General features: G+C 42.1%; 2 protein-coding genes across 4 annotated transcripts; one reads left to right on the top strand and one right to left on the bottom strand.

The window, feature by feature from the left end:
- Nucleotides 1-204: 204 nt before the first annotated feature.
- LOC119659211 (kynurenine--oxoglutarate transaminase 3) lies at nt 205-24,176 on the bottom strand. Of its 3 annotated transcripts, XM_038067180.1 has the most exons (8): nt 24,045-24,061; nt 11,613-11,754; nt 10,830-11,017; nt 1,533-1,683; nt 1,243-1,479; nt 934-1,177; nt 517-870; nt 205-455 (listed from the first exon to the last, which is right to left on the bottom strand). In XM_038067180.1, exons 3-8 carry the CDS (start codon nt 11,015-11,017, stop codon nt 241-243), a joined length of 1,389 nt encoding a protein of 462 aa, XP_037923108.1. In that variant the 5' UTR covers nt 11,613-11,754; nt 24,045-24,061; the 3' UTR covers nt 205-240. The 3 variants fall into 3 exon arrangements, with proteins under 3 accessions (XP_037923108.1, XP_037923110.1, XP_037923109.1); XM_038067182.1 differs by lacking the exon at nt 11,613-11,754 and having other exon boundaries at nt 24,045-24,176; XM_038067181.1 differs by lacking the exons at nt 11,613-11,754; nt 24,045-24,061 and adding an exon at nt 11,132-11,463.
- On the top strand, nt 24,176-25,625 carry LOC119659213 (syntaxin-18). Its single transcript, XM_038067183.1, has 2 exons — nt 24,176-25,147; nt 25,215-25,625. The coding sequence occupies exons 1-2, from the start codon at nt 24,290-24,292 to the stop codon at nt 25,401-25,403; spliced, it is 1,047 nt and encodes a 348-aa protein (XP_037923111.1). The 5' UTR covers nt 24,176-24,289; the 3' UTR covers nt 25,404-25,625.
- The last annotated feature ends 864 nt before the right edge of the window (nt 25,626-26,489 follow it).

Genomic DNA, 26,489 nt, shown 5'->3' with positions numbered 1-26,489 from the left:
TTATATATCATCGGAATTTGCGTTGCAGCGTAATATTGTTGTAGAATATCGTGCATTCATAGCAGGACCCGTCTCTCATCAACGTTGCGTAGCCAAAATATTCCCACTTTTATTCCTTTTACTCATATTTAACAGCAAAACGGAAACACACTGCAGGTCTTAAAAAATGTCAGTTGTTTCAATAAATAAATAAAAACACTGAAATAAGCCCAAGAAAAATAAATTTATTTGACGCAATCATCATTTTAATTTCTTTAAAAGTTCTTTAGCTTTCATAAGATTCTCATCTTTCTTTGCAAAGCAATATCTTACATAAGCCTCGCCCAAGGCTTTGTAACCATCACTATAAAATGCACTTGCTGGAATCGCTTGTAGGCCAATGTTTTTTGTCATCCACTTAGTGAACCGATAATCTTTGTATTTGTCAGTTTCTGAGCTCAAATCGACTTTCCTTTCTATGGAAAAAGTAATATAAATTTAAAATGAACTGAATTCCACTATGATTACAAGACTCACCTAATTTCGACCAATCAGCGAACATAAAGTATCCTGCGTCTGGGATAATAGGACGCATGCCGGCATCTTGTAAGAAGTCGGCCATCACATCACGTTTTACTTTCAGTTCTTGTGCAAAACTCTTAAAGTAACATTCAGGTGAATCAAATCTCGATAATTCGAATTCAATGCCACTGGCAACAGCTTCTTGAATGGGTGTTGCACTCGTGTAAACGCTATTCTGATGGACCATCTGTAAATTTGTAATTAAATTTGCGGGGCCGTATGCCCATCCGAGCTTCCAGCCGGTAACGGAAAATGCTTTCCCGGCAGAACCAATGGAAATAGTCCTCTCCCACATACCAGGAAGATTACCTTTAACGCAACAGAAGAAGATATGTTATTGAGAGCATTGTAAAATTGAGTGAATCTTCTTACATATTCGAATATGTTCGTGTTCTCCGTACACCATCCATTCATACACTTCGTCGGAAACACAAAGTACATTCCACTTTCTGCATAGATCAGCAATTGTCTTCAATTCTGCTTCCGTAAAAACTTTTCCGGTCGGATTATGTGGCGTGTTTAGAATGATCATTTTTGTTTTCTCATTGAAGGCGCTCTCCAACTCCTTTGGATCGAGAACGAGGTCGTTTGATGTCATTTTCCCTTCACATGGTCGCTAAAATTTCATACAACTTATGTAATTGATGAATGCTGCTGTGGAATTAATGATGCAAAACCTACCGGTTTCAATGCAACAAAACGGGGGACACCATGCGCCATTTTCACCATCGGCTCATAACAATCAAAATATGGTTCAATTATAACAACTTCATCTCCTTTTTCGACATGTCCCATAATACTAGCGTACAATGCTTCATAAGCTCCACATGTAACAAGAATTTCCGACAAGGGATTGATATCACGATTTGTTACTTTGGAATAAAGTTTGGCTAGTGCCTGTACTAAACGGGGATGTCCCTGGATCAAGAGCAAAAGTTAGCTGACCTCAACGTCACTTCATTATTACTTACGAAGCCTCTTGTGTATTGATTTAGTAGGACATTAGGATTAGTAGTAGCATCAACTAGTGCTTTAATTACATATGATGGGGGTGGAAAATCAGGAAAACCTTGTCCTAAGTTCAATGGATTATATTTCGCCGCCAGCGCACTATATTCGTTCCTGGATATTGAAAATAAATGAAAAACATTATTTTAGAGTATTCTGGCTTATATTTTTTTTAAAATACATGCAGTTTGGAAAATATTAGCTAATTTGAGTTCAAAGAATTAACAGTAACATAGGGTCGTAGCTCAGCAGCACTACGAGGGATGACCAAACTATTGTCCACTGCATGTAGGCCTGCGTATATTTGAATACGAAATGGCTAATATTTCTTCCTTGAGGTTTGAATTGCCTCATTTTTACTTGGATTAACGATTCCAAACAAACAAGCTCGAATTTTCCCCATATCAAAGAGTATCGATTTCGCTTTACTTTATTATGTCGCTACGAGGAGCAATTCATCTTATATATCTTTTTATGGATTTTGTATGTTTTTAAATATTTTCTTAGGCGGCCTGGTCTGATTATGCTTCAAGTTCAGGCTGCATAATTCGGCAAATCGTCACATAACCTACTCCTGGCCGCTGAAAACCGTCTTCTGGGGGCCGGCGGGGAGTAGGTGGACATTTTTCCCGGATTACTCGTGGGACCAAGCCATGGACTCGAAGAACAAGGCGCATCATCGGAGGACGGGCTGGCGGCATCTAATCAGAAAACAGTAGCCATCGGGGGCAGTACAGTCGATGCTAGTCGCAGTATCGCTGGGAATTAACAGAAACCTCCGGACGCAAGGCAATAAACGGACTGTTGGAAATATCTACATATTCTGAATAAGATTGCATCTGTCGTACTGTTGACGAATGGGATGAAAAGAACCCCCCTAACTACCAGGCGATTGTCGAAGAATGGAACCTCAAACGCCTGAGAAACCAGCAGAAGTTGGAGCCCACTGCCATCAAGCGCAATCGATCTGAAGATGAGGTCGAACAGCAACACAAGCGCAGCAGCGTGTTTAAAGATAAATAGCAACAGCCGGCCGACGAAGTATGAACTGCGAAATCATTCAGCGATGTAGTCAGGAGCCAGGATCACGTGTGGCGCTAGCGGATATTAATTTCTCCGCGGCAAAATGATACCGGAGGTGTTGACCAGTGTTGAGGCCAGGCTGTTGGAGATGATCATCAAGCATCTCCTGGAGCACAGGTGGTCCGTAGGTTCCACTTTCTAGCGTGCGAGGGCAAATTCTCCAGGGACTTTGCCAATTCCTGCGTCACTCTGATTCTCGGTGCCTGGGAGGGCATAAAACTCAAGGTCACCACATACGAGATACCCAAGAGATCAGTCGGTCGTATCTGGTTGCCGAACATCCGTATGCTTCGCATAAATGGAGAATGTCTCGAAGCACTGGGAAAGTCGGATAACAAAATGCGATTCGGAGTCAGGAACGTAAATGTGGAAGAGTTCTGCTCTACAAAACCGGACGACGACCTGAATCCAATCGACAGCCGAGATGATGATTGACGATCCGACGATGACAGATGAACCCCCACGCAAGCAGATCATGCTGAGGGTAGCACCGATAAATCTACAGCACTCGAATTGCGCCTCAATCTCTACTAGTCTTCATCCTAGAGAGAGACATCGACATGGCACTCATACAGGAGCCCTCGATCGGAGGACGCTAAACCGACAAAGGGCTCCAAAGCAAATATTATAATTTATTCCACATGGCAAGATACACTGATCGAAGTAGATTTAAAGCATGTATCCTCGCCAGGAAATTTCTTTTCTATGACCGAACCTGAAACTGCCATACCAATGCAAGGCATACGCTTTAAGACAGCTCGGAAATTAACAGAAGAGGCGAGTTTCTCTTTGATTTTATTATTAACAAACAGCGGACAGTACCTCCAATCTTCCACTTCCTCAGCTCGGGAAACTGTGGCGGTTGGATAGAGTTCTTTGATATCGCTCTACTAACTGATAGTGGGTCTTTAGGGTGAATAACTGGACCGTCTCTGACCAGAGATCCTTCTCAGAACACAGTTACATATTTTTCAGTCTAAATCTCGCTATAGAGGTCTAGAACTATTCAAAGACCCTAGGAGGATCGTCTGGAGGAAGTTTGGTCAAGTTATCAAGAATAAACTCTCCGGAAAAGAGTAATATTGGCATGACAGATGAAGTGGAATCAAAGATCGGAGCCCTTGGAAAGGCATTCAAACCCGCTTTCAAAATCTCGTGTTCTGCTAAATGCAATGAAAAGACATTGCCACCGTGGTGGCCAGCCTCAGGGAGCTGACCAGGGAGGTCGCCAGCAAGACTGCCAAGAAGCGGTTCTAGTTGGACCAACAAATCTTTTTCAACAAATCTGACTCAGTAAGATTCTGGAAAAGGAACATTGAAACCCATCCTTTCTTAAAATTCGGAAGATTTCTGGACGGAATCATCCGGAGAAACCCTGGAGCTGCTGGTTTAGACGCACTTTCCCGCCAGAAAGGAAGACTGCCCGGATAGCTGAGTGGTTAGAGCCTGAGTACCTGAGTCACATCAGGGTAATAATCTCGAGCGAGCACAATGCTGACCACATTGCCTCCTATACAGTGCTGTAATCCTGAAGTGTACCGTTACGGTGTTGAATGAAGTGCTCTAACACACTTCAAGGCCCTAATCCAATTGGATTGTTGCGCCAATGATTATTATAATTAAGGAAGACTATAGATCGGAGCCTTGTTTGGAGCGCCAGTCGTGTCAGACTATTAAATATTCCGCACATAAATCTCCTAGCCGAGATGGCATAATGCCAGAGTCATGCTACAGGGACACCAAGAAAGGGTTGTGCCGCGGCTTGTCGAGATTTACCGAAGTTACATCTCTTTACGATATGTACCACACCCTTGGAGACACACGTGTGTTTTTCATACCGAAAGCTGGCAGGCACGACCATGAGCTCGCGAAGGACTTTCGTGTTGAAGACCCCATCGTGGGTCCTGGATATTCATTTGAAGACCATTTTGTAGAGAACGCCCTTTTCCAAATGTCAGCACACTTCTTCAAAGGCAAAACCACAGAAACCGCCCTTCGCGAGGCAATTGGCACGGTTTTACGGTCGCTACAGTACAAGCAATATACTCTAGCTGCCTCCCTGCATATATAGGGAGCAGGAAAGCCTTAACCATAATAGGATTGGAAGGTCTGTTTTGAATCGTGGGAGGGAAGGAGGAGATTGGAGAGAAACTTTCTCCAACGTTTCTGATTTATGGGTTCCCATCTTTGGGCTAACATCCAAAATCGGAAAATATGCAAACGACTACGATTTCTTCCAGGGCACAGGCAAAGCTCGAATTGTAAAATAGTATTTCTGACTTAAGTCGGGCAAAGCTAAAATAATTTTTGTTGGGAATTGAAGGAGCCTTGAGTCTGCCATCCTTCCACCTCTCATCAAGTGGATGGCGGACTCAAGGCTCCCTCAATTCGAAATAAAAATTATTTTAGTTTCGGCCAGCTTAGGCCGGATTAACGTACCTACCTACCTAAATATTTTATATCATAGTTGGGTTTTGCGTTGAAAGACACTGGAATCAATAAAAACTTGTCTTATCTCTCAATATTTTACGCTCCGGAAGGCACAGAGTGAATCCTTTTGGTGAGGAAAAATTTATTGCTGTCAATAAATCTCGATTGAAATCCGTTTCGGGGGCTAAAGTCAAACCACGATTATGGGACACTGTCTGGAAGCGTTGCTGTCTGCAAACTTCTATTCAAATCACAGAACAAACAAAATCATTGGCAGCTTCACTGGTAAAATGCAGAGACTTGCAAGAGCCCTACAGGAGCGCAGTAAGATGGCGTGCATCCCCGTGACGCCACTAAAGTCCCGCGATTTACTAACCAATTAATGAAGCTCGCTATCATTTCAGCTGACCGCGCCATTCATTTTGTTACTACATATGCAAGTAGTGCTGAGGCCGAGCAAGACGGCTTCTGGCAAATAGTCGATATAAATACCTGCCACAAGCCTGTCGATGAATATATCGTCATTGTGGGTAATTTTAATTGTCATGTCGGCGAAAGCTAAACAGCAACCAGTGCCATGGGAGAAAAGCTTTGGAATGCGCAGTGAAGGTGACGAGCATATCATCAAATTTACCGCAGTGTCGTTCGGCATCAATGGTTTTGAGGTTTGGACCATGGTATGCCATCTCGTGGCAACAGAAACGAAGTTGCATAACACACTATGATCACGTCCGAAATAAAGAGATTTCTGATCGATGTGGGATTGAACCCACCGTGAAAAAGTTACGACGGAGGCGTCTTGCACCGTATGGTCATGTGGCTCGCGCACTAGCTAAAATTGATGTAAACATCGAAGTCGATGAGAAAGGCGGTCCCAAACAGCGGTAGCTTGATTCGCTAGATGGTGATTTGAAAACCTCTTTACTCCACTTTGACTAAATATACGACCGAAAAAGTGGCAAAATCGAACTGTACAAGACTTATAAATGTTTATTGATCTTTGTGTTACTTTACTGTTGTAGGTTTATCATTAACTCAGTATTAACTATTAAAATGGTACCCTGTTGGTTGGAGATTATGAACACACTCAAAGCCTTCTCTCCTTCTCGTAAAAAGTGACTAAAAGGAATAGAAATTTGTGGACTAGCAACCTACAAATATTCAAACTCAAACAGGTCATCAACAACGCCTCGGGTAGGGGTTGCACATACGGCTATGAGCTTTGACTATCGAAAATGATCAATGATCGGTTTCGCTTCTCGACAAGGGTAGCAAGGGTCAACAGAATGTTCGTTTTCTCCAACTCGAGCAAGAATTCCAACGACACAAAGTGAAGTATGATGGAACTCTGTACTTTGGTACTCTGGAAATCCAAGTAGCAGACGCGAATGTGTTTTCGGGTTGTTTTTTGACGGCTACCGCAAAGTGTGCTCTGACAGGATTCTGACTACAAGGTTATGGATCATTACAATTGTACAGTGCCATGCACCAACGAAGACCTTCAATATAATGCAGAAGGATGCCTATGAGCGATTATACACAGTGCGAGAGAGGCTTCTTAAACGTGACATTATGACTGTGATAGATATTATGAATGCCAAGGCGGGCTCTGACAACATCTTGCTTTGATATTTGATGGGGGAGCACGGTCTTAGCGACGGTAACGATAATGGAGGGAGGTTTGTGGATTTCTGCAGTTTCCACCGCCTCGTCATTCGTGATATATTATTCGAGCATAAAGCCTGCCACAAGGTCAGTTGACTTTCCACTGACCAACACAGTACAAGCAATCAGATTAGCCACTTAGCGATCAGTAGTAGATTTATGAATTGTCTTTTGAATGTGCGTAACAAGAGAGGCGCTGACATTGGTTTCAAAACGAATCACCATCTAATGGTCACTTACGTTCACTTCCGTGTTACGTCCACCACTTCTCGCAAGGTTGCGATCTCTCAAGAAAAATTTCGACCGCTTGATACAGCTATCGCTCGACAGTGGGCGAGCTATTTTGCTAACCGGACGACATCAATGGGCATCGGGCCGCCATCTAAAATGCTCTTTTCTCCGGCCACGCACCGAAAGGGCGCCTTACGATTTGACTGACTATGGAATCATTGAAGCGCATGGAAGAATGCAAGAGATTGAAGGCTCTATTGGCCGCTGCGATTGATAGCGGGTGTGACCGTGCTCCAACTCCGATACCGTGCGAAATCTCGGGAAGTTAAGCCTAGTGTGCGCCGTGACAAAAGGGAAATTGTTATTGCACTGGTCAGGGATGCGAAAGATGCCGCAGAACGCAGTGATTTCAGAAGTATATACCGCATCACGGAAGAACTTGCATGTGGTCGGAAACCTTTCGATGGTCCTGTGAAAGACGTTAATGGTCGACCTCTCATCCAGCATAGTTGCAGATGTGGAAAGAACACTTCACCACGGTTCTTAATCTTGTCACTTCCGCCTCTTGCGTAAGAAATCCTCCAACGTGCTTCCTGCCGTCGCAAAGAACGCATCAGAGAACATCTTAAAATCTTGAACGACAGAGAGGTTAACACCTTACGGATCATCATGTCACCGATATTATTTCTTCTTGTTATCGGTGACGTTCTTCATACTACCTTGTCCGGAAGACATGGGGAAGTTCAACGGACGATGACATCTTTCCTCAAACATCTCGACTACGCTTGTGATATATGTTTGCTCCGTCACCGGCTCATGCTCGTTGGCCAAATGGCTCTAGATTCGGAAAAGTAGGCAAGTAAAGTTGGATTAAAGATACACACCCACAAAACCAAGGTTCTCAGTCTAACGAGTCATTAAATTCTCCGTATCTGCATCGAAGACATTGATCAATTTGTATATCTAAGAGGCGTGATTTCTGCTGACAATGGCAACGAAGTGAATGTCGCTCGACGCATTAATAATAATAATAATTGTTGGCGCAACAATCCATCAGGGCCTTGAAGTGTGTTAAAGTACTTCATTCAAGACCGTAACGGTACACTACATGATTACAGTACCCTATAGGAGGCAATGTGGTCAGCATTGCGCTCGCCCAAGATTATTACCCTGATTTGACTTAGGTACTCATACACAGTTGATTCGACTGGTATCTGACATCAAATCACGATGCAAATCTCACTGCCACCAGTGAGATTCGAACCGCGACCTTCCGTATGACAGCCTTGTGCTCTAGCCATTAACAGCGCTAAATCTCTTGGCCTTGTCTAAAATCTGGAAATACAGTTATCTCAACATTAACATCGATGTGACCGGAAGGCGGAAGTGGCAATGGAACACACGTACATATATTTGTTTGCATCTAAATTAACCGGACGCATCTCTGTATATCCGCTTTACTCCGTGTTTTTTCAGATTTTTCGATGGATATGTTCTGAAAGTGAGATTTGTCCCGCTTGTCGCAGCTCACATGTTGAGTCCACCGTCCTCTATGTTTCGCCCAGTCAAATGAAGGACCAGTATCAAAAAGTGCTAATCGAACCCTTTTATTTGACACCCCACACGACCATATTCGGTAAAAAAAAATGCATACCCCCTTTCGCATGTATGGGGATCGCGTCCCCCACTCTTAAACTCAACAGGAAATAGCGCCGCTTGATATATGTAAAGGGATTCACACACCACACGTCCTCATCAAATTTCGTGACAAAAAGTTCAGTTCTTTCCAAAAAAATCCTGCGGATGTTCTTTATAAAAAATTTCACCTAGCGCTGATCTTAAATTTACAATTGCAACATTTTTTTACGTTTCTAAAGTAGTAATAATTTCATAATTTCAATTTTGCAGCTGCTGACAACATACAGTGAACAAAATTAAAATCCGGACACCGTCGTATGAAATAAATGATTGTTCAGAAAAGGGATCAAAGGAGTTGAAGGTGTTTTGGTTTTTTACAAGAACGTAATATACCGTCTGTTGTATACAATGTAGGGAAAATTATTGAAAAAGAGTAAAATAAAACCCTTGCTGAGGGTGATTGATAAAAGAAATTCTAACAGCTCTAAAGCTCAAAACATTGTCTAGTTAATACTCCGCATGGAGACTTTTACATCCTTCACTGATCAGTGGCATGGATACCACCAAACGTTAAACATATTCGGCCGGAATATTCCTCCATTATCCGAGAAGACTTTCCATCTTCACGAAGTCTATTGTCGAAGTAGCTCCACAGGTTCTCAGTAATATTGCAGTCCGAGGATTATGGAGAGGTTTTTAGTAACTTCGGACAATTGAACACTACCACATGCGTGTTTTTCACGCTTAATGTTTCGGCTCACTGCTTTGGCACATCTTGACTGCTTTGAAAAAAAAAACCCAATTTCTTTGTGCTGGCATGCTGATTGCTTTTTAAATTTCAATGTACATATTCGCATACCTATTCCCCTACACGAATACCACATTACCTACATTACCCGCTCCGTAACCTCCCCACTGCATAAAACTTCCCACTTGATTGTCCTTTTGAGATTTTTCAGCCCCAGTTTTACATTAGGGTTTCTCCACGCTCTTACTTTTCCATCGCTGATGAATACATTAAATTTAGACTCACCGAGAAAGAGGACATCACTTCAAAATGTTTGATCTTCAAAAAGGTAATTTCGAGTAAACTAAAATCGCTTTACTTAGTCGACTTCATTAAGGAGGTCATCCCGTGTGACGCCTTCAAGAAAAAGATTTTTTTTTGTTTTGCATAGATCTAGTCTAGAGCATGCGTAGAAAGTAATTTGACGAAATTCGAAGACGTTGGAAAGTTACAGCAGTTGGAAAGTAAGGTGTTTAAGCGAGCAGTATATACACGTGAACTTTCAAACGAGTCTTTATCAAAAACGATTCAGTGGATTTAAATAAAATTTCATTGGAAGATTCAGCACACGAGTCGCTATGGTGGGAACTAGAACTCTTAAAAAATATTCGACCGTTTTCTACTCACATAAAAAAATAGTAGAAAAAAATCAAGCGATTTTGAGTTATAATTTTCAGAAGCAAGAGAAAAATTGCATGTATGGGGAGAACCCTTTAAACTCCACCTAAATTTATGTCTCTGACTGTATGCGTGGGATCTCATAGTTCCCACCTATCTACCCAATTTTGTCCGGATTGGTTTAGCCGTTTTGGAGAAAAGTGCGTTTGACAGACAGTGAATCGGTTTTTTTAAGGTTTTGTTTTACATGAAACCTTAAAAAATGGGCATCACACGGGATGACCCCCTTAACATAAGTTTTATTTTCTCCGATACGTGAAATGCATGGCGAAGGAAGTGCTATGGTGGTGTGGATGTTTTTGAGTTTTTAATATCATTATTACGAGTTTTTAGCTCTGTCCAGATATCAAATTTGCCGACGAAAATAGTTTCTATTGTTATTCGCCCTCAGTAAGGGTTTAATTTGATCCTTTTTCATTAATTTTCTTTGCATTGTATCCAACAGACTATACGTTACGTTCTTATAAAAAACAAAGCATATACGGCTCTTTTTATCCGCTTTCTGAACACTTATGTGTTTCGTACGACGATGTCCGGATTTCACTTTTGCTCACTGTACTTTTGGATCTACCTTTATACGTAAATTGGAGAACATCTTTTGGCTTGCATGAAGAAATTGTCAGACATTTTTTAAGTGTGCTTTCTTTTTTACGCGCGCCGTATACGTTTTTGTATAAGCACTCGTACATGAAGTCATCTCATAACCTGAAAATAAGAGAGGCATCATATGAAAAAAAATATTTCTTACCAAACACTTGGACTGCTGTCTTTCAGTCTGTCTGGTAATCCAAATTTATCCATTTTAGTCCCACTCGTTGAGAATTTTCGCTGATAATTTATTCCAGATAATGACCTTATTGTCGCTCTGACAGAACAATCTTTAAGCAGGTCGAATGTGCTCCGATGTAGACAAGAAAAACAAGTCTTCCTGATCATCTACGAAAAGAAGAAAGTGGGAATGAGTGTAAAATTCAAGTTCAAAAGCATCAGCGTCAATAGGCAAATAATTTAAGATATAACAAAATTGTCAGATAAACAAATCCAACGCACTGTGGCAAGAGCAAATATAAACGGTATCCACACGACACTTGTTGCAGATAATAATCTGGAGTTGCACACAGTTCGCGATTTTCGTAGACTTTTCAGAACTTCACAATTAACTATAGTAATCTGAACCCCTTGCACTAATAAACATAGCCTAGAACTAGCTTGATGTTCTGTTGTTGCATAACTCGAAAGAGACTTTAAAAGATATGCTACGATATTTGCTGCCCGATAAAGCAAGCGCGATTACTGATTTGAATAACAAATAAATTAGAATTTTATTTGAGAGTTGTAAAGTTGTCTCTCGTGAAAGAGCCGGGGAAAGCATAAAAGCGAATTCCCAGACTGTCTTATCTCTCAAACAATAAAATGATGACGGTGGAATGGTCTGCACGAAAAAAATGTATCAGAGTTCAACTGAATAATTCCAAGAGTATTAGAAAGATGGAATAATGAGAAGTGATAAATAGTTGTAACGAAAACTTACAAAAGTTCTGTGTAGAGTCCTCAATCAATGCCACGTTCGCTTATTTTATGAATTTATATTAATACTGACTTAGAGTGATATCCGTCAATGACTGACCGGTTGTTGTCAGGAACGATACTTGAATGTTGTTCAGAAACGAGAACTGAAACGTTTTAGAGTACGATAAGTAAAGAGCATAATATATAGAGAATATACAGTGGTTCTAAGCAGTACGCGGAAAAAACACTTTTACTGAGTGACAAACTTTTTAATAGAGGACTGATTGTATGAGACATCGAATTTTTTCCATTCTATTTTTAGATTAAAACTATCTTTTTTTTTTATTTGGGTGTAGGAAAATGAAATGCATTTACGCACAAAGTGCCGGATTCCTGTCTCAGACAGACTACCAGCTAAAACACCCCCGGCACGTCCAGGACTCTAACCCAGAACGGCCAGAACTATTCAGTATAAAAATACAACCCCCTGATTAAGGGACCCACAGCTACCCTCGCATCTCTCCTACCCATCGCCCTCTTTGTCGCCTTAAAAATGCCTTGATTTTATGTGCCACTGTGTACCTCAGCCAGTTTCATCGCTTGGACTACTTGCTCAATCGCATCAATTATGCACCGCCTCGCGCTGAAACCATATTATGTTGATGAGTAGTTTCCCGCAGTGTCACTTTGGCCTTGCTTATCAATACAAGCCTCGCAAGCCTCTAGCGGGAGGGGAAATCAGCCACTGTCAAACGTGCGTTGAATGCACTGAGTAGCCAGTTCGGCTTATATTTGCGTACGAGTTTCAGTACTTCGTAGTGAATACCATCCGGTCCTGGCACTTTTTTGTCCCTCATGGACAGGACCGCTTTCTCTCGTTCATTTATAGTGAAGAGTAGACATTTTTCACCTGCTCGTCGCTAGCGTCAGTTTGGATGGCGTTCACAGGAAAAACCGCCTGTACGATTTTTTCCATCTTCACTGCTTTCATGGAACAGGGTGAATGATGGCGGTGATTTTGCTAACCAGCTTATACCCGTGGCCCCGTGGCTTCCTTTTCATGTCGATAATTAGCCCCTTCCTGTTGATTTCGTGGCGCAGTTCATTTTCCCCCTCTTATATTCTGTGGATGTAAGGGCAACCATATCTTGGCCTCTTGCACGATAACAATCCGAAGAAGTGAGAGGCACTTCCTTTGTGGATTTCAGCCGTCCACCAATTCATAGGTAACTTCACGTGACGGAGTTATCTTTTGAGAGCCGATGTATTGCAGGCTGCAGCGATAAAGCTCTTTGTTGAGTGCACTAGCGACTCAGTCTTCTGTCTGCGCTTGGGTCTTGTCGTTCATTTATCCCTTTTGAGAAAGCTTCGGAAAATTTTTCAACGTCGATTTTCTCGATGCACTACCCGGTAGGTGTTTGCCGGACGTCAGTACATTGGGAGGAGCCGTTTGTCCCTTCGAAGAAAATACACTGCTGATCACTGGCCGTGTAATCTTACAGTACTTTCCATCACTGCACCCTTGGCACTAACGACCCCTGTAGTAAAGGTTGCGTCAGGAAAAGGACTTGCAAAGGACGTCATAATGTCGCAGTGGTACAGGTATTAGGATAACAAGTGCTGTCCTGGCGGCCATCTACAAAATTTGTTGACCGCGAAAATCAAGTTGAGGCATGCCCAGCTCAAGGGCTCTGGCGTTAAAGTCTTTCCCGACTAGAAATCTCTCTCCTGTGTTTCTAGTCTCGTCCTCCGAAGGAGCGAACCTATTCCGAAAAGGGGGCATATATTCGTTCGATGTGAGGCGAACGCTGTAAAAAGTCAATTCTGCGTAACGAACGCAAACGAAACCACCTCCAGGCAGGCAGTGCCAGCTATATCGGCATAGCACGATGGTGAGCTCCTATCTCGGTACTGCTCGCTGAAAAGCAACAAGTCAGCTCTTCTCTGCAGCATCTGTCCCATCAGGATGTGGATTGTCATGATTAGCTTTTCACTTTCTGTGACTCTTCTTTGAAGACTTAACATAGCGCGAAATCGGGAACATGAGCCACATTTTCTTTCTGCAGACCGCGGCCCTTGCAAAGAACACAACATTTTTCTGAATCTTTGTGCCCAGGTTCGCCACACCTTTAGTACAAAGTGCATCTGCCCTGAAATTTTGAAGAACCTGCTGTGTGTCCACAGCCCCAGCACTTAAAACAGCGGCTTAGAACTGCCGCCTCATCCTGAAAATGATCCAACCGACGTTTATTTTCCTACAAGGAAAAAGTCGGCTCGCTGGCTTCTCAGAGACATTGACAATGACTAGTTTTCGCCCTCTGGACTTGACAGATGGAACTCCCATCTTGAGGTTGCTCACATCGGAGGAATCCTTTTTTATCATTTCCGCCACCGCTTCCGTGTTCGCGAAACAATCAAGGTCCCTTATTTCAAGGGTGCGCATGGTTTCTAGACTGGAAATCGCTGATTTCGTGCCTAGACCTCTCTGGACTGTCCCGTAGAATGTACTCTAATTGTCGGTCTTCGACCCAAGTTCGACAAGTATATCGTCGGTTCAAGTTCACCGAATATTTTTAACATCTAGTTCAGCTTTTTCTGGTTTGGCGTTGTTGTAGACTTCTCGAAAAGTTCCGCGGAAGATCGTCCTTCGCTCGGTTTGATGAGAATGGCCTCTGACTGCGGTTTTGCACTTCACTTTTTCATTTGGCGTGGATGTTGAGTTGACTTCGACTTTGCTACATTGGAGTGACTGCCGTTACTATTCAACTTATATTGTTGTTTTTGAATTTTCCCCTTTTTTCGACGCTGCTTGGTCCGTTTCGTTACTACCTCGAGGAAATCTTCTGACTGCGGCCTTGGCAACAGATCCACGCTGCTTTCCGCTAGCCTCATTTTATTATTTATGGTGTGTAATAAAGTCCAGCAATTCTTCCAATTCCATTATGTCATTTTTATGCCCATAGAGATGTTTCACTGAACGCTAATAGCATCCTTCACTTTCCGAAGAACTGTCCCTGCACTTCTTCGGTAGCCTGTCTTCCTCTACCCACGTCTTTCTGGTGAGATCCATCCTTTTCGGTGAGATGCCTTGCGTTTTCGTCTGGTTGGAGAGTTCGACACTTTTTTTTCCCGATAAAAGGGTATTATGCCACTGCGAGTTTGCCATCTTTTCTCGTAACCCCTTTTCCAAACTTTAATTCGATGTGGCCTCTCCCTTTCGGCTACCAGGACGCTTACCCTACACGCTCTCAATACCTTTTTCACTACTATTCACCTTCTCCTTCAGTAGGTGCTGTCGTAACTTCGCGCTTCTTGCAAAGGAATTTATAGTGTATTAATGCTCTTTCTTTTCGGCTATTGCCGGTTGTATCGTCGTAATTGTTGTTGTCGATAGGGTTGCCATTATAGTTTGGGGCCCAATTGCAAACTACCATCTCCGACAGAAAATGCAGTCGCCTTAAATGGTCCCCGTTGTCTATGGTGGTTGGTTATTGGTGTCATGGCTAGGATCGTACTTGCAGTTGAAATTAACGTCCATGTTTTTTTTTACAGTTAGTATATAAGTTAAGAAAAGAACTAGGTGTTTTTCCTTATGCTGTAAATATTTTTTTGTTTTGTTTAGAAAAGAAAGGTAGCTTTTTACCGCATATCTTTTCTAACCTTTGCTTCTACTCAGTTCTAGTATTAGAGAAAAAAGTGGTAAAATTCCACTCTGAGTCTAATAGTAACGAAACTTGTTTACTTCGTTTCTCCCTTTGCATATGGAAAAATGGTATTAACATTCGACAATATCTCTCAGTCTGATGAACCGATTTTAATGAGATTTTGTTTTACACAAAACCTTCGAAAAACAATTTTTAGGGAAACCGCGCAACAAGATTGGAGACCTCATATCGATCACCAACATCCTCATTTCGGACATGATCATGGTTTATTACGCCACTGGTCCAATGTAACATCTTCCTCTTTATTACCACGAGACGCCGTTCACTGTCTTTTACAATCTGTTTTTCCAAATTCAATCTAAGATAGTGTTGCATAAAGTGATCATTCCATTTTTGAACAAGCTGCTCGTGATCTGTCGTTAAATGTCCGTGTGACAGTGTCCATAACAAAAGCAAAGAGGAGGGGTGAGACAGTGCTTCTTGGGTGAACACCGACTAAAGCAAGAAGCGCTTTTGATACACCCGCCACAATTCGAACTTTACTTTTCGGATCGTGGTAGAGCAATTGAGCCCAGGACACAAGTTCTTCAGATACTACTTTTTGACGCAAAATAAACTAGATGAATTCTTGTGGCACACGATCAAACGTCTTCTCTAGATCCAGAAATGCAATGTAAAGAGGGCGATTCTTCTCACGGTGTTCATCCGTAAGTAATCGTGCAGCGTCTATTACGGTTAATTGAACGATGTTGCGAACACCATTGTCACAAAAGCGTTCAAACATTTTCATGATATGGGACAGCAACCGAATCGGACCTTTTTGTGTGAAACAAAACCTTATTAGAATCGAGACGGTGTCTGTCTGTCCGTCTGTCTGTCTGTCACACCCGATTTATTCGGAAACGGCTAAACCGATTGTCACGAAAATTGATGGGAGTATGTAATCTGGTGTTCCCTTTACATGCAGTAAGTGGCGCCATCTTGTGTTAAGTTTAAGGAGGGGCTTCCCATACATGTGAATGGAGGGCGCAAATTTTTTTTCCCAGAATGTAGCCATGTGGGGTATCAAATGAAAGGTCTCAATTAGTACTTTTCGAAACTGGATTTGATATTGGGTGAAACATAGGGGAGTGAGGGCTCAAAATATGATCCCCAAAAAGTGTAACAGGTCTCGTTCTCAGAACCTATCCAACCGAAAAATCTGAAAAAAAATCGCAGTAGTGCATCTCTATGAAATCTAGGCCTCAAAATATATCCGGTTCCGATATCTGCACAAATAAAGTTAATAATAGTTTATTTCCACATTTTAGAAATTTACCCGGCACCCCCCTTATGTTCATTCCAGATGTACAAAATTGGCATGCGTGTAATTAAGAACATAATGCACAGTTTGGTCAAGTTTCAAGAAAATCCAACTATTATTAACAAAGTTATAGGGGGTGAAACTTCACAATTTTTTATGAATTTCGTGCACTCTACAACCTGCATGACGTCATCATCACATATCAGTTCTTATGAATTGGGTCGCAAAGAATTATTTTGTTTTAGTTTTCTAGTCATTTGTATATGAATATCAATTACTCCAAACAGGCATGTGTGTATGTAGGTATATAGTATATGCGTGCTAATGAACTTTCAGATAGATATAAGAAGTAAATCGGAAATATGGGTACGATCAATTTATACACGTGCATATATGCGTACAGTATTCGGAAATAGGCAGTTTGTTTAGGGCGAGCGTAATATCTATCGCTGTAATATGTACGTATGTCTCGTAGTTTGGAAAAATATGAAGGATTATGTTGGATTTGTAGCTATATACGGATAGAAAAATGTGCGTTGAAATTTCTTACATAAGATGAACACAAAACCTTTATACCCGAAGGGCGAGCTTCCGGTATTCCGACTTGTTTCCATATTGGAACTGTGATGTTTTTTACCAGTTAGATCGTGTACCTTCCTTAATAACCCGGTTAAAGAGCTCACGGAGCCACAGTGTTGGGTTCCAGCTCTTCGCTTTCCAGAGCTTAGATACGATTTTGTCAGGTCGTATTGCTTTACCCGATTTCATTCGTTTGCTTCCTCGGCTTCAGTCACGCTGACGGATGGAGTTGCTCCAAATGTCGGCAATGCTTGTGGAAATCGAGGATGAACAAATTTTTCCGTTTAAATCTACTCGAAATATCCTCGCGATCTATCCTTCGGGGTCCGTCGGTCGGTAAGCAAAATTGTTGCCATTAGCGCAGCAGAAGTGGTCGATAGCCTGTGTGCGTTGATGTCGGCTTTTGGCAAGTCGATACAGATCTCTCTCATCATCTTGACAGTTCACTTTATCGTAATGGATTGCTCGGGTAACAGCGATCGCATTCTTTCCTTCTCGATTGGCATTCTTGTAAATTTACCAACTGACCAGTGTTTTATCGTCGAGCGAGGAACTTATGATAGAGGCGTTTCTTTTCACAGACCTTCATTTCAACATCGCTATTCCAAAGCCAAGTACCTCAATGGATTAATCGCATAGAACCCTTGTGGATTGTGGCTTTAACTTGGCTCCAGGATTCTTTGACATTCGTCATGGCTTTTAATCGCGTGAGATCACTTCTTCTTATTTCTCACGAAATCGCTACCATTTAATATGCAAACAGGCCAGTACCTTCACCACGCTGTTTTATCGGTGATTTGATTCGTAAGACAGTAATCAACGGCATAACTTTAGGTGACAATGGTCGCATAGGGAGCAGCTTTGCAGTCAGTGACGGTATTAAAATGTCGGCGTCTTATGAGGATATAGTGGATTTGCGTTTTACTTTTCCCACTGAAATGTAAGAAAGAACCATGTATTCACAAGCACAGGATCATGAGTGTCCACAAAATCGACTATACGCTAGCCAACCTCATTGCGTGCTCCAAACCATGGGGGGAAATGGTACCTGTTCCGGCCAGCCTTTTCAAACATCTGACCATTAAGACCACCCGCAATATAGTCATCAACAGGCACGTTACAATCATAATTATTTATTCTTTTGCGGGTCCAGTATACTAATACCTTATAAGAATAATTTTCCGGTTAACTGTAATAAACACAGTTGAATGACTTTCTTCACAGCAGCTAAAAAACTAACGTAACTGAGCAAAACTAGAAAAATAATGGGAAAAGGTCAATCATTATCAGAAAGTTTATCATGATACTATTTCCGCAAAACGTGTGCCATAAACGAACAGACGATGTTGACTGTCGGGTACGCAATCGGACAATTGTTCGGCGTATGTACTAATTATTATTATTATGTGTTTGAAGTGCATTCAATTTGATTACTTTATTTCCAATCATTAGAAATATTGCGTAAGTTGTTAGGGAATATTCAAAGACAAATCCATCCCGCTTGGTTTCAGCAATGAATATTGATTAAAGAGCTCATTTACCGTCCATTGTGGATAGAAATAGCTCCCTGAAAAGCAGTCTTCCTAGTTTGCAAGAAAACCAAAAAAGGAAACAGATACGAAATAGAAAACGGATCAACAGTAAACTTTGAAAGCAGAGAGGAGCGAAAGGTTACACCAAAGAATATATCTGTCAGGTTTGAATTATTGGAGCGAATAAGGATTAATTTAAAAAGCTGTATAAAAACTCCTGGGCGTAGTGGCAGGGATACATCGAATATAGGTTTAATAATACATCATCTGTCTACTGCTGCTGTCTATTACTAATTGGGTCCTCAACAACTCATGGATTTTAAAGGATATAAATCAACTTTCTGAACTGACGATATTAACATCATTTGGATCGTGTTGCGGAGTTAAGATCACCGTCCTATCTATTCTTCATAGATTTAGAGAAACCGTTTAACAGCTCACACAGGGAGTCGATGTACTTACACAAAGGCTTTCCTGGCTAATTCCATAAGTATGTTGGTAGCATTAACCGCTGACCGAGCCCTCCGGAAGCCAAATTACCTATCTGATAAATAACCGCCACTATTAATTATTAGATATAACCGGTTATAAATTATTCGCTCGAGAACCTTGCCTATTGCCTTAGAAGGCAGATAAGCCTATAGGTTGTTAGTTTACCTGTCAGCTTACTTGGCTTCAAGATCAATACAAGCTTTTGTAATTTTTGTTTTGCGGGGAAAGAGCCTTCTTTAGGCAGTCTGCGCGTCCAGAACATCGCCTGCGATTACTGGAGGGATGTCTTAGGTGCTCATTGGTATCATTGGGAAGGTAGTATCCGTTATATGGTTGCAACCGCGACCTTTGGTTTCTCTACGTAGAATACAGTTATGAATCTTTGTTCAGTCCTTTGTCAAGTAATTTTCCCGTTCACATCTTCGACACAGTTTGGATCTAGCGTTGGTGCTACTGCAATTCTACGCCATATGTCCGAACCTAAGGCATTTGAAACACTTTTTTAGTGGAACAACAGCAGTTCTCCGGCAGCAGGCTTGAATTCGTTTGACTGCTGGTTCCTTTTACTCCAGCATTGACCAATGTTTTGGTGGGAGATCCTTCCAGTCTGTCGGTCTGTTTGTCACACGCGCTTTTCTCAGAAACGGTTACCCCTGTTGATACGAAATTTGATGAGAACTGTGAACCCCCACGCATGCAGTGATTAACATCTTCGGTGTCGTTGCCAGTGTGCGTTCAATAAATATGCCATGTTATGTTGCGCCATTCCAGGTGGGGTATTCAAAACTGCCGAGTCGTGTTGTCTTGACAGCTACTTTATTAACACATCTCAATTAATCCACTGACATCTGCTTCGTCTTTCACCGAGTCATGGACATTGAACAAATAGGTCTGTATTTAGAGGAGACAAACAGCTCCGGCCGGGCTTCTCAGCCTTGATGAATGTCAACATATCACCACCTAAAATCCGCTTTGACAATCAGGTTCAAAGCACAGCCCTCCATAACACGTATAAGGACGAAATTAATGCCGCAATAACCGCAGCTAATAGAGTTCCTGGCGATGAAGCGTCACCAAATGATTTTCACGATCACCTGAAGAACGTTATCATTGATACGGCCACAGACATACTTGGTCCCAGTCGCAAGAAAAGTCGAGACGGCTGGTTCGACGATGAATGCAAGTTAGCAACGGAACGAAAGAATGTTGCATACCGAGTAATGTTCCATTCTCCAAGAACACAGGCATGCGCGGAGACTTATCACGAACTCCGGCGAGTGGGGAAGCGGCACAGACGGAAAAAGGAAGCCTGGACCACGCAGTGCAGCAATTATAGAGGTATCACGTTGCTGAGTACCATCTGTTAGATATTCTCCGCCATCTTGCTAGGTCGGATAGTCCCATACGCGCAGAACAGGCCATACCAAACAGGCTTCACTCCAGCCAAATCAACAACAGATCAGATTTTCTCTTTGTGGTAAGCGATGGAAAAACTGCTGGGATATCGTCATCAGTTTTATCGACTTCAAGGCGGCCTATGATTGCATAACCCGGATAAAACTGCACACAGCCATGAGAGAATTCGATATCCCGACGAAATTGATAAGACCGATTAGGTTGACCCTGACCATTCAACATCAACAACGGTCTAAAACAAGGGGATGCTTCAACCTGGCCCTGGAGAAAGTGATTCGTGATGCAGACGTAATTGCGAGAGGCACCATCCTCTTCAAGTCAACCCAATTACTGGCCTACGCTGATGATATTGACATTATGGGAAGAACGACCCGAGATGTACAGTCTATCTTCATCCATATCGAACAGGCGGCGTGAGATATCGGGCTGCACATAAATGAAGGCAAGACGAAGTACATGATGGCAACGTCAGCACCAAAACCAAAAGAACGAACAACATCGAATCGCACTAGTCGAACGAAAACTATAAAGATAGGAAAACTATAACTTTGAGACCGTTGAAAATTTCTCCTATCTAGAGTTGAAAATCACAACCGATAACAGCTATGACAATGAAAGCCGCTCACGGTTGTTGGCCTATTTCAGCTTACAAAAACTGTTTCGCTCGAAACATCTCACCATAGGGTCAAAACTCTTACTGTACAAGACTATTATCTTGCGAGTCCTCATGTATTTTTCGGAAATCTGAGAAGAGAGCATCATCCGAAGAATTTTCTCAGTTTCTGGGAATGGCGCCGCTAAAAAAATGATCATTTTCAACTCCCCACCTTTCCAGCAAATGACAAACCCGGCTTCGGAAAGTACTAAGCAAAACTTTTCATTTGATACCCCACATGACTATATTTGGTGAAAACAAATGTACACCCCCTTTGGAATATATGGGATGGCTTTGGATACAGTAAATTAGCACGAAATTGAGAAGTTTGAACTACAATAGTTTTGACACTAATAGCCGGATTTCCATGAAATTTGGCATGCATATGCTCTCTCTCTGTCGTCTATGCCCATACTTTTAGGATGAACTTAAGGGAGGTTGCTTTCCAGCTGGTCCGGTCCGTCATTAAGCGGACTTAGGAATCCCCTCGAATCTCAAACAAAATTCAATACATTTAGATCGGATAATCAAATAAAAATATGGAGGAAGTAAAACTGTGAAATGGACGAAAAGAATTTAATTCCTACGGTAAAACGAGAAAAATGCGTGTGATGGACAGACAGCTGCAACGGAAGCTGCAAAAGTTGATACTTATTTCGAAACCATTGGAAGACCCCTCCTCATATCGACCGATATGTTTGGTCAATACTATTGGTAAACTATTTGAACGAGTATTATACAACAGGCTGCTCGCTGTTGCGGAAAAGGAAGGAGGCCTTTCCGACAAACAATTCGGATTTCATAAGGGGAGATCAACCGTCGATGCAATCAACATGGTGACAAGATGACAAATGCTGCGCAGTGGTGACACTTGATGTAAAAAATGCATTCAATATTGCAAAATGGACGAAAATCGTAGAGGCTCTAACCAAACTACAGGGTCCGAAGTACATTGTACGCATCGTTGTTGCATTTCTTCTTGGAAGAAGATTATATTGCGACTCGGACGATGGAGAGAAATTATTCCCAATGACGTGCGGCGTACCACAGGGGTCTGTCTTAGGTCCCTTACTGTGGTTAGTTATGTACAACGGAGTGCTGACGCTACGCCTTCCTAACGGCGTGACAACTATTGGCTTTGCGGACGATATCGGGGTAACAATAGTGGCAAAACGCTTAGACGACATCGAAATCTATGCAAATGAAGCGATATGGGAGATCAATTCCTAGTTGAAAAAGTGCGGTCTATCACTTGCTAAACATAAAACGGAACTAGTGCTAATCAGCAAAATAAGGAAAGACACGACCGTGAAAAGTAAAGTTGGTGATAAAACAATTTACTCCCAAGAGTTGCTTTAATATTTGGGAGTAATGATTGACAAAAGACTCAACTTTAAAAAACACATTGAGTGTGCTGCAACTAAAGCATCTTCCATCGCTGTAACAATCTCGAGGATACTACCGAAAGTGGTGGACCAAAACAAAATCGACGTCGTCTTATTTCAAGGGTAGTTAGTTCCGTGCTACTCTACGCAGCTCCAGTTTGGGCAACCGTTCTGGAAAACAAATCAAATTGCGGAAAACTAGAAATGGCGTATCGACTAAGTGCACTCCGGGTATGCAGTGCTTATCGAACGACATCAGGAGAAGCAGCATATGTACTGGCAGGGGCAATCCCCATAGACATCTTGGCGGATGAAGGTCAGCGTCTCTACGACAAAATGTATGCAATAGGGGAGTCTACTGTACTTCGACCGCAACTAGCACGGCGGGAATCCATCGCAAAATGGCAAAAGAGATGGAACGAGACACAAACTGGCCGTTGGACCTACCGTATCATTCCACACATTCGAAGATGGATTGAAAGGAGCCACAGGGAACTAAGCTACGAGCTAACCCAGTTTTTAAGTGGACATGGAGGTTATCGGGCTTATCTATATCGATTTGGACACCACCATGCTGCCCAAGATGTGGTAACGTGGCTGAGAATGCGGAGCATGTTGTATTTGAGTGCCTAAGGTTTACAGCGCACCGAACTAGGCTGGAGGCGATCGCAGACAGGCGTTTGACACCTGGAAATATAGCGGAGTTTATGTTGGAATCAACGGAGGGTTGGAATCAAGTGGTAATTGAGCTGAAAATGATTCATCAACAGCTAAGGCATGAGGAACTGCGAAGAAAGTAAAAAAGGGAGCGAACAATAATGCGCCGCAGTTAACAACTGATCCAGCCCCGCAATGCAATGCTTATAGCAGTCCCGTGGGGAGAGTGGAAGAAGGTGGTTTTAGTGAGTAGGAGTCTCCCATAACTGTATGGCAGGAACCAGCAGTAGGTTTTGAATCTTTCCACCTTCCAACGATGAAAAAAAAGACGGACAGAAAGACAGACAGACAGTAAACCGATTTTAATAAGGTTTTGTGTTTACACAAAACCTTAAAAAGTGAGTTAATGATTTCCTAAATATTTTAAAAATGGGGCGCATGAACACCTTTGTATATCACGGCCTAATCGGTAATTTCAAACGGAAAATAAGCAATATTATTAGTATTTGGAGATTTTCGAGGAACTTCCCATCGTCCTGACTAGCTTAGGATCAGAAATGTCAGTAACTCCCAGCAGGATATCAAGCTTAATAAACAAGGCAATGATCAGACACAAAAATTGCTCAGAAGGAGCCATATTTCCCTGGAATTTGAGCAGTTTGTAAACTTGGCATCCCGAGCAATAACAGAAATTTTCATATTGGCACTAATTTCGCTTGTTTCACAGTCATATCCTGAGAAAACTGTGTCTAAAAAAGCAAAACACTTACATGAATACCGCCAACCGTCTCGTCCCAAGAAGAAAACGTTTTTCCACAATGAACGCCGAACTAGCGATGACAATTTCTCTGCATATTCAGCGTAAATTCCGCGCAAGACGAGCTGCCAGCTGACGATTGTACGCCGTCAAAAAGTGAAACGTCAGCTGTCATGTCCTCCTCAGCCGGGCCGTAAATTCCCAACTTTCCACATGTAACTTTGTTTTTCGGCCGTAGAATTAGTTAAATCCTTGACAATGGATGTGACACCCATGTTCAAGGCGTGTGTGATGACGGTGAAGCTGCGGAACAAGAACTTGCCGGCACCTAACAAGAACCGCATCCTCCAAAAACAGGCCAAAGATGAATTCTCGAAAGAGGTAAAGGACATTTGCCACCAAATAACATCCCTTAAAACCCTGCTGATGGAAAACCGAGCAGCCTACATGAAATTTGCCTGCCACCTGAAGAATTCCGCACAAATGAGCGATGAACAGCGTGACCTAATCGACCGAGAATGTGAGAAAATCGTCAGCTTCTACACAAGGCATTTGACGCAGTTAAGGTATGAATGGAAAAAGAAGGATCTGAAGAAGCAGCGTCAAGAACATGTGGAAGCTGTGCTGGAACTGCTTGGCTCATATCTCAAGACAGTGCAAAAAATCCATTTGGACCAGAAACGCTACCGCATGCAGCACGAACTAGAAACTTACAGATTATTAAAACTAGAATCGGATAAGAAAAAAATTCCAGTTAGTCCCGTCTCGGACGAAACCTACACTAGGACAGTCAAGCAGAAGAAGCGGAATGAGGACTTGGATGGCTGGGATCACGAAGACGTGGAAAGTAGCGACGAGGAACAGGAAAACGAACCACTGCTGAACAATGCTGGCACCGAAAGTAGAAGTGCCTCGAAAGTAGCACTCGACGAGGACATACAGAAGGAACAGCTTCGCTACGAAGAATCTTCCGAGCTCAGTCCTGAAGACATTCAGGTATATGAATCCGAAAACATGCAATTGTATAACGAACTACAGGGACTGGCCGAAGAAGTGGAGCAGATTGAGAAGAACGTCGTGGACATAGCCAAACTACAGGAGATATTCACTGAAAAGGTAATTCCTTAATAGTAAGATCGGGAATACAAATAAGCCTTGCCTAAACTTGATGATATCTTTCCAGGTGGTGTCGCAGAAACATGACATTGAAAGAATTTCAAACACCGTCGTTGGTGCCACCGAAAACGTGAAAGATGCCAACGAGCAGATCAAGCAGGCAATTCAACGGAACGCCGGCCTGCGAGTCTGGGCATTGTTCTTTTTACTTGTCATGTCATTTACGCTTCTGTTCTTAGATTGGTATAACGATTAAGAGTATTAATAGAATCCTTTCTTGCTTAAAACGAATAAGTGGAGTGAATGTTAACGGATACTGAGCATTTATCAGCCTTGCATCCTTTTCAAAGAAAATGCAATTTCCTTGTACATAAAGTGTCAAAGACTCATTTTTATAATATTTAACTAGCCTTAAATGAATATCACGCGAAATGTGAGACAATATCTCATGCTGTTGTACCGCAAATGTAAAATTATTCGAAACATTTATGCCTTTTATTGCCGTAGAAAAACGCGAGTAATTGAAGTTGAAGGTTTCGGAATTCTACTGAGTTGCATGAGTACCTGATCAAGAGACGATAATCTCCAAGTCAACTTTTTTCCATAGGAGAATTTGGAATAATTTTTGTCGAAAAGTTTCTTCGATCAACTGAGCAAGATATTTATAGCACGGTTCCTCAATCGTAGGAGTTGAGTAAAGGCTCGAAAATTGCTTCGGCTTTTCCGTGACTTCTCTTTCCGCCAGCTACCATAATTTTGCATCGAACTTTTTCTGTTCGACTCTATTGATTGGGCATCAGATGCAGTTATATTCACAATTTGTTCGCTTCTCGCGTTTTCTGTACACCTATTAGCCTCATCTAGATGGCTATATGTACCGTTGTATAGTTCACCTCGACTCTTGTTTACTGGTTCCCTGCAATGCGCCCAGCTGTTTCATATCTGCTGATGTGCTTGTGTCTATGCATGACATGGGGGGAAAGGCAGCCTCTGAAAACTCAGACCCTAATGGTGCATTGTACTTGATTCCCCTGTCTAACGGAATACCAGTTTATATATCGCAGGATTTCCGTTAGTGAATGCCCGTTGCAATTGGAGCACAACAGCACCAAAAATCGGATGCCTGATATGTCCATAGCCGGGGCACTCACGTAGAAAAGGGATGGACGCGTATCATCTTGGAAAATTCCTATTCCTATTCTTCACATGTTCAGCTACAGAATTATGACCAGTCAGAATGCCCACAATACTTCTGCAACCTTTCCTTCTTTTCGACAGGATAAACTATGCATCATGTTTGTTTGGTTCTGATAGGAAAAGTTTAGTGCGCTTAGTAGCTAGA

The sequence above is a fragment of the Hermetia illucens genome, chromosome 6, assembly GCF_905115235.1.
Source record: "Hermetia illucens chromosome 6, iHerIll2.2.curated.20191125, whole genome shotgun sequence".
NCBI classification, from domain to species: domain Eukaryota; kingdom Metazoa; phylum Arthropoda; class Insecta; order Diptera; family Stratiomyidae; genus Hermetia; species Hermetia illucens.
This window is presented reverse-complemented; position numbering and strand designations above follow the sequence as displayed.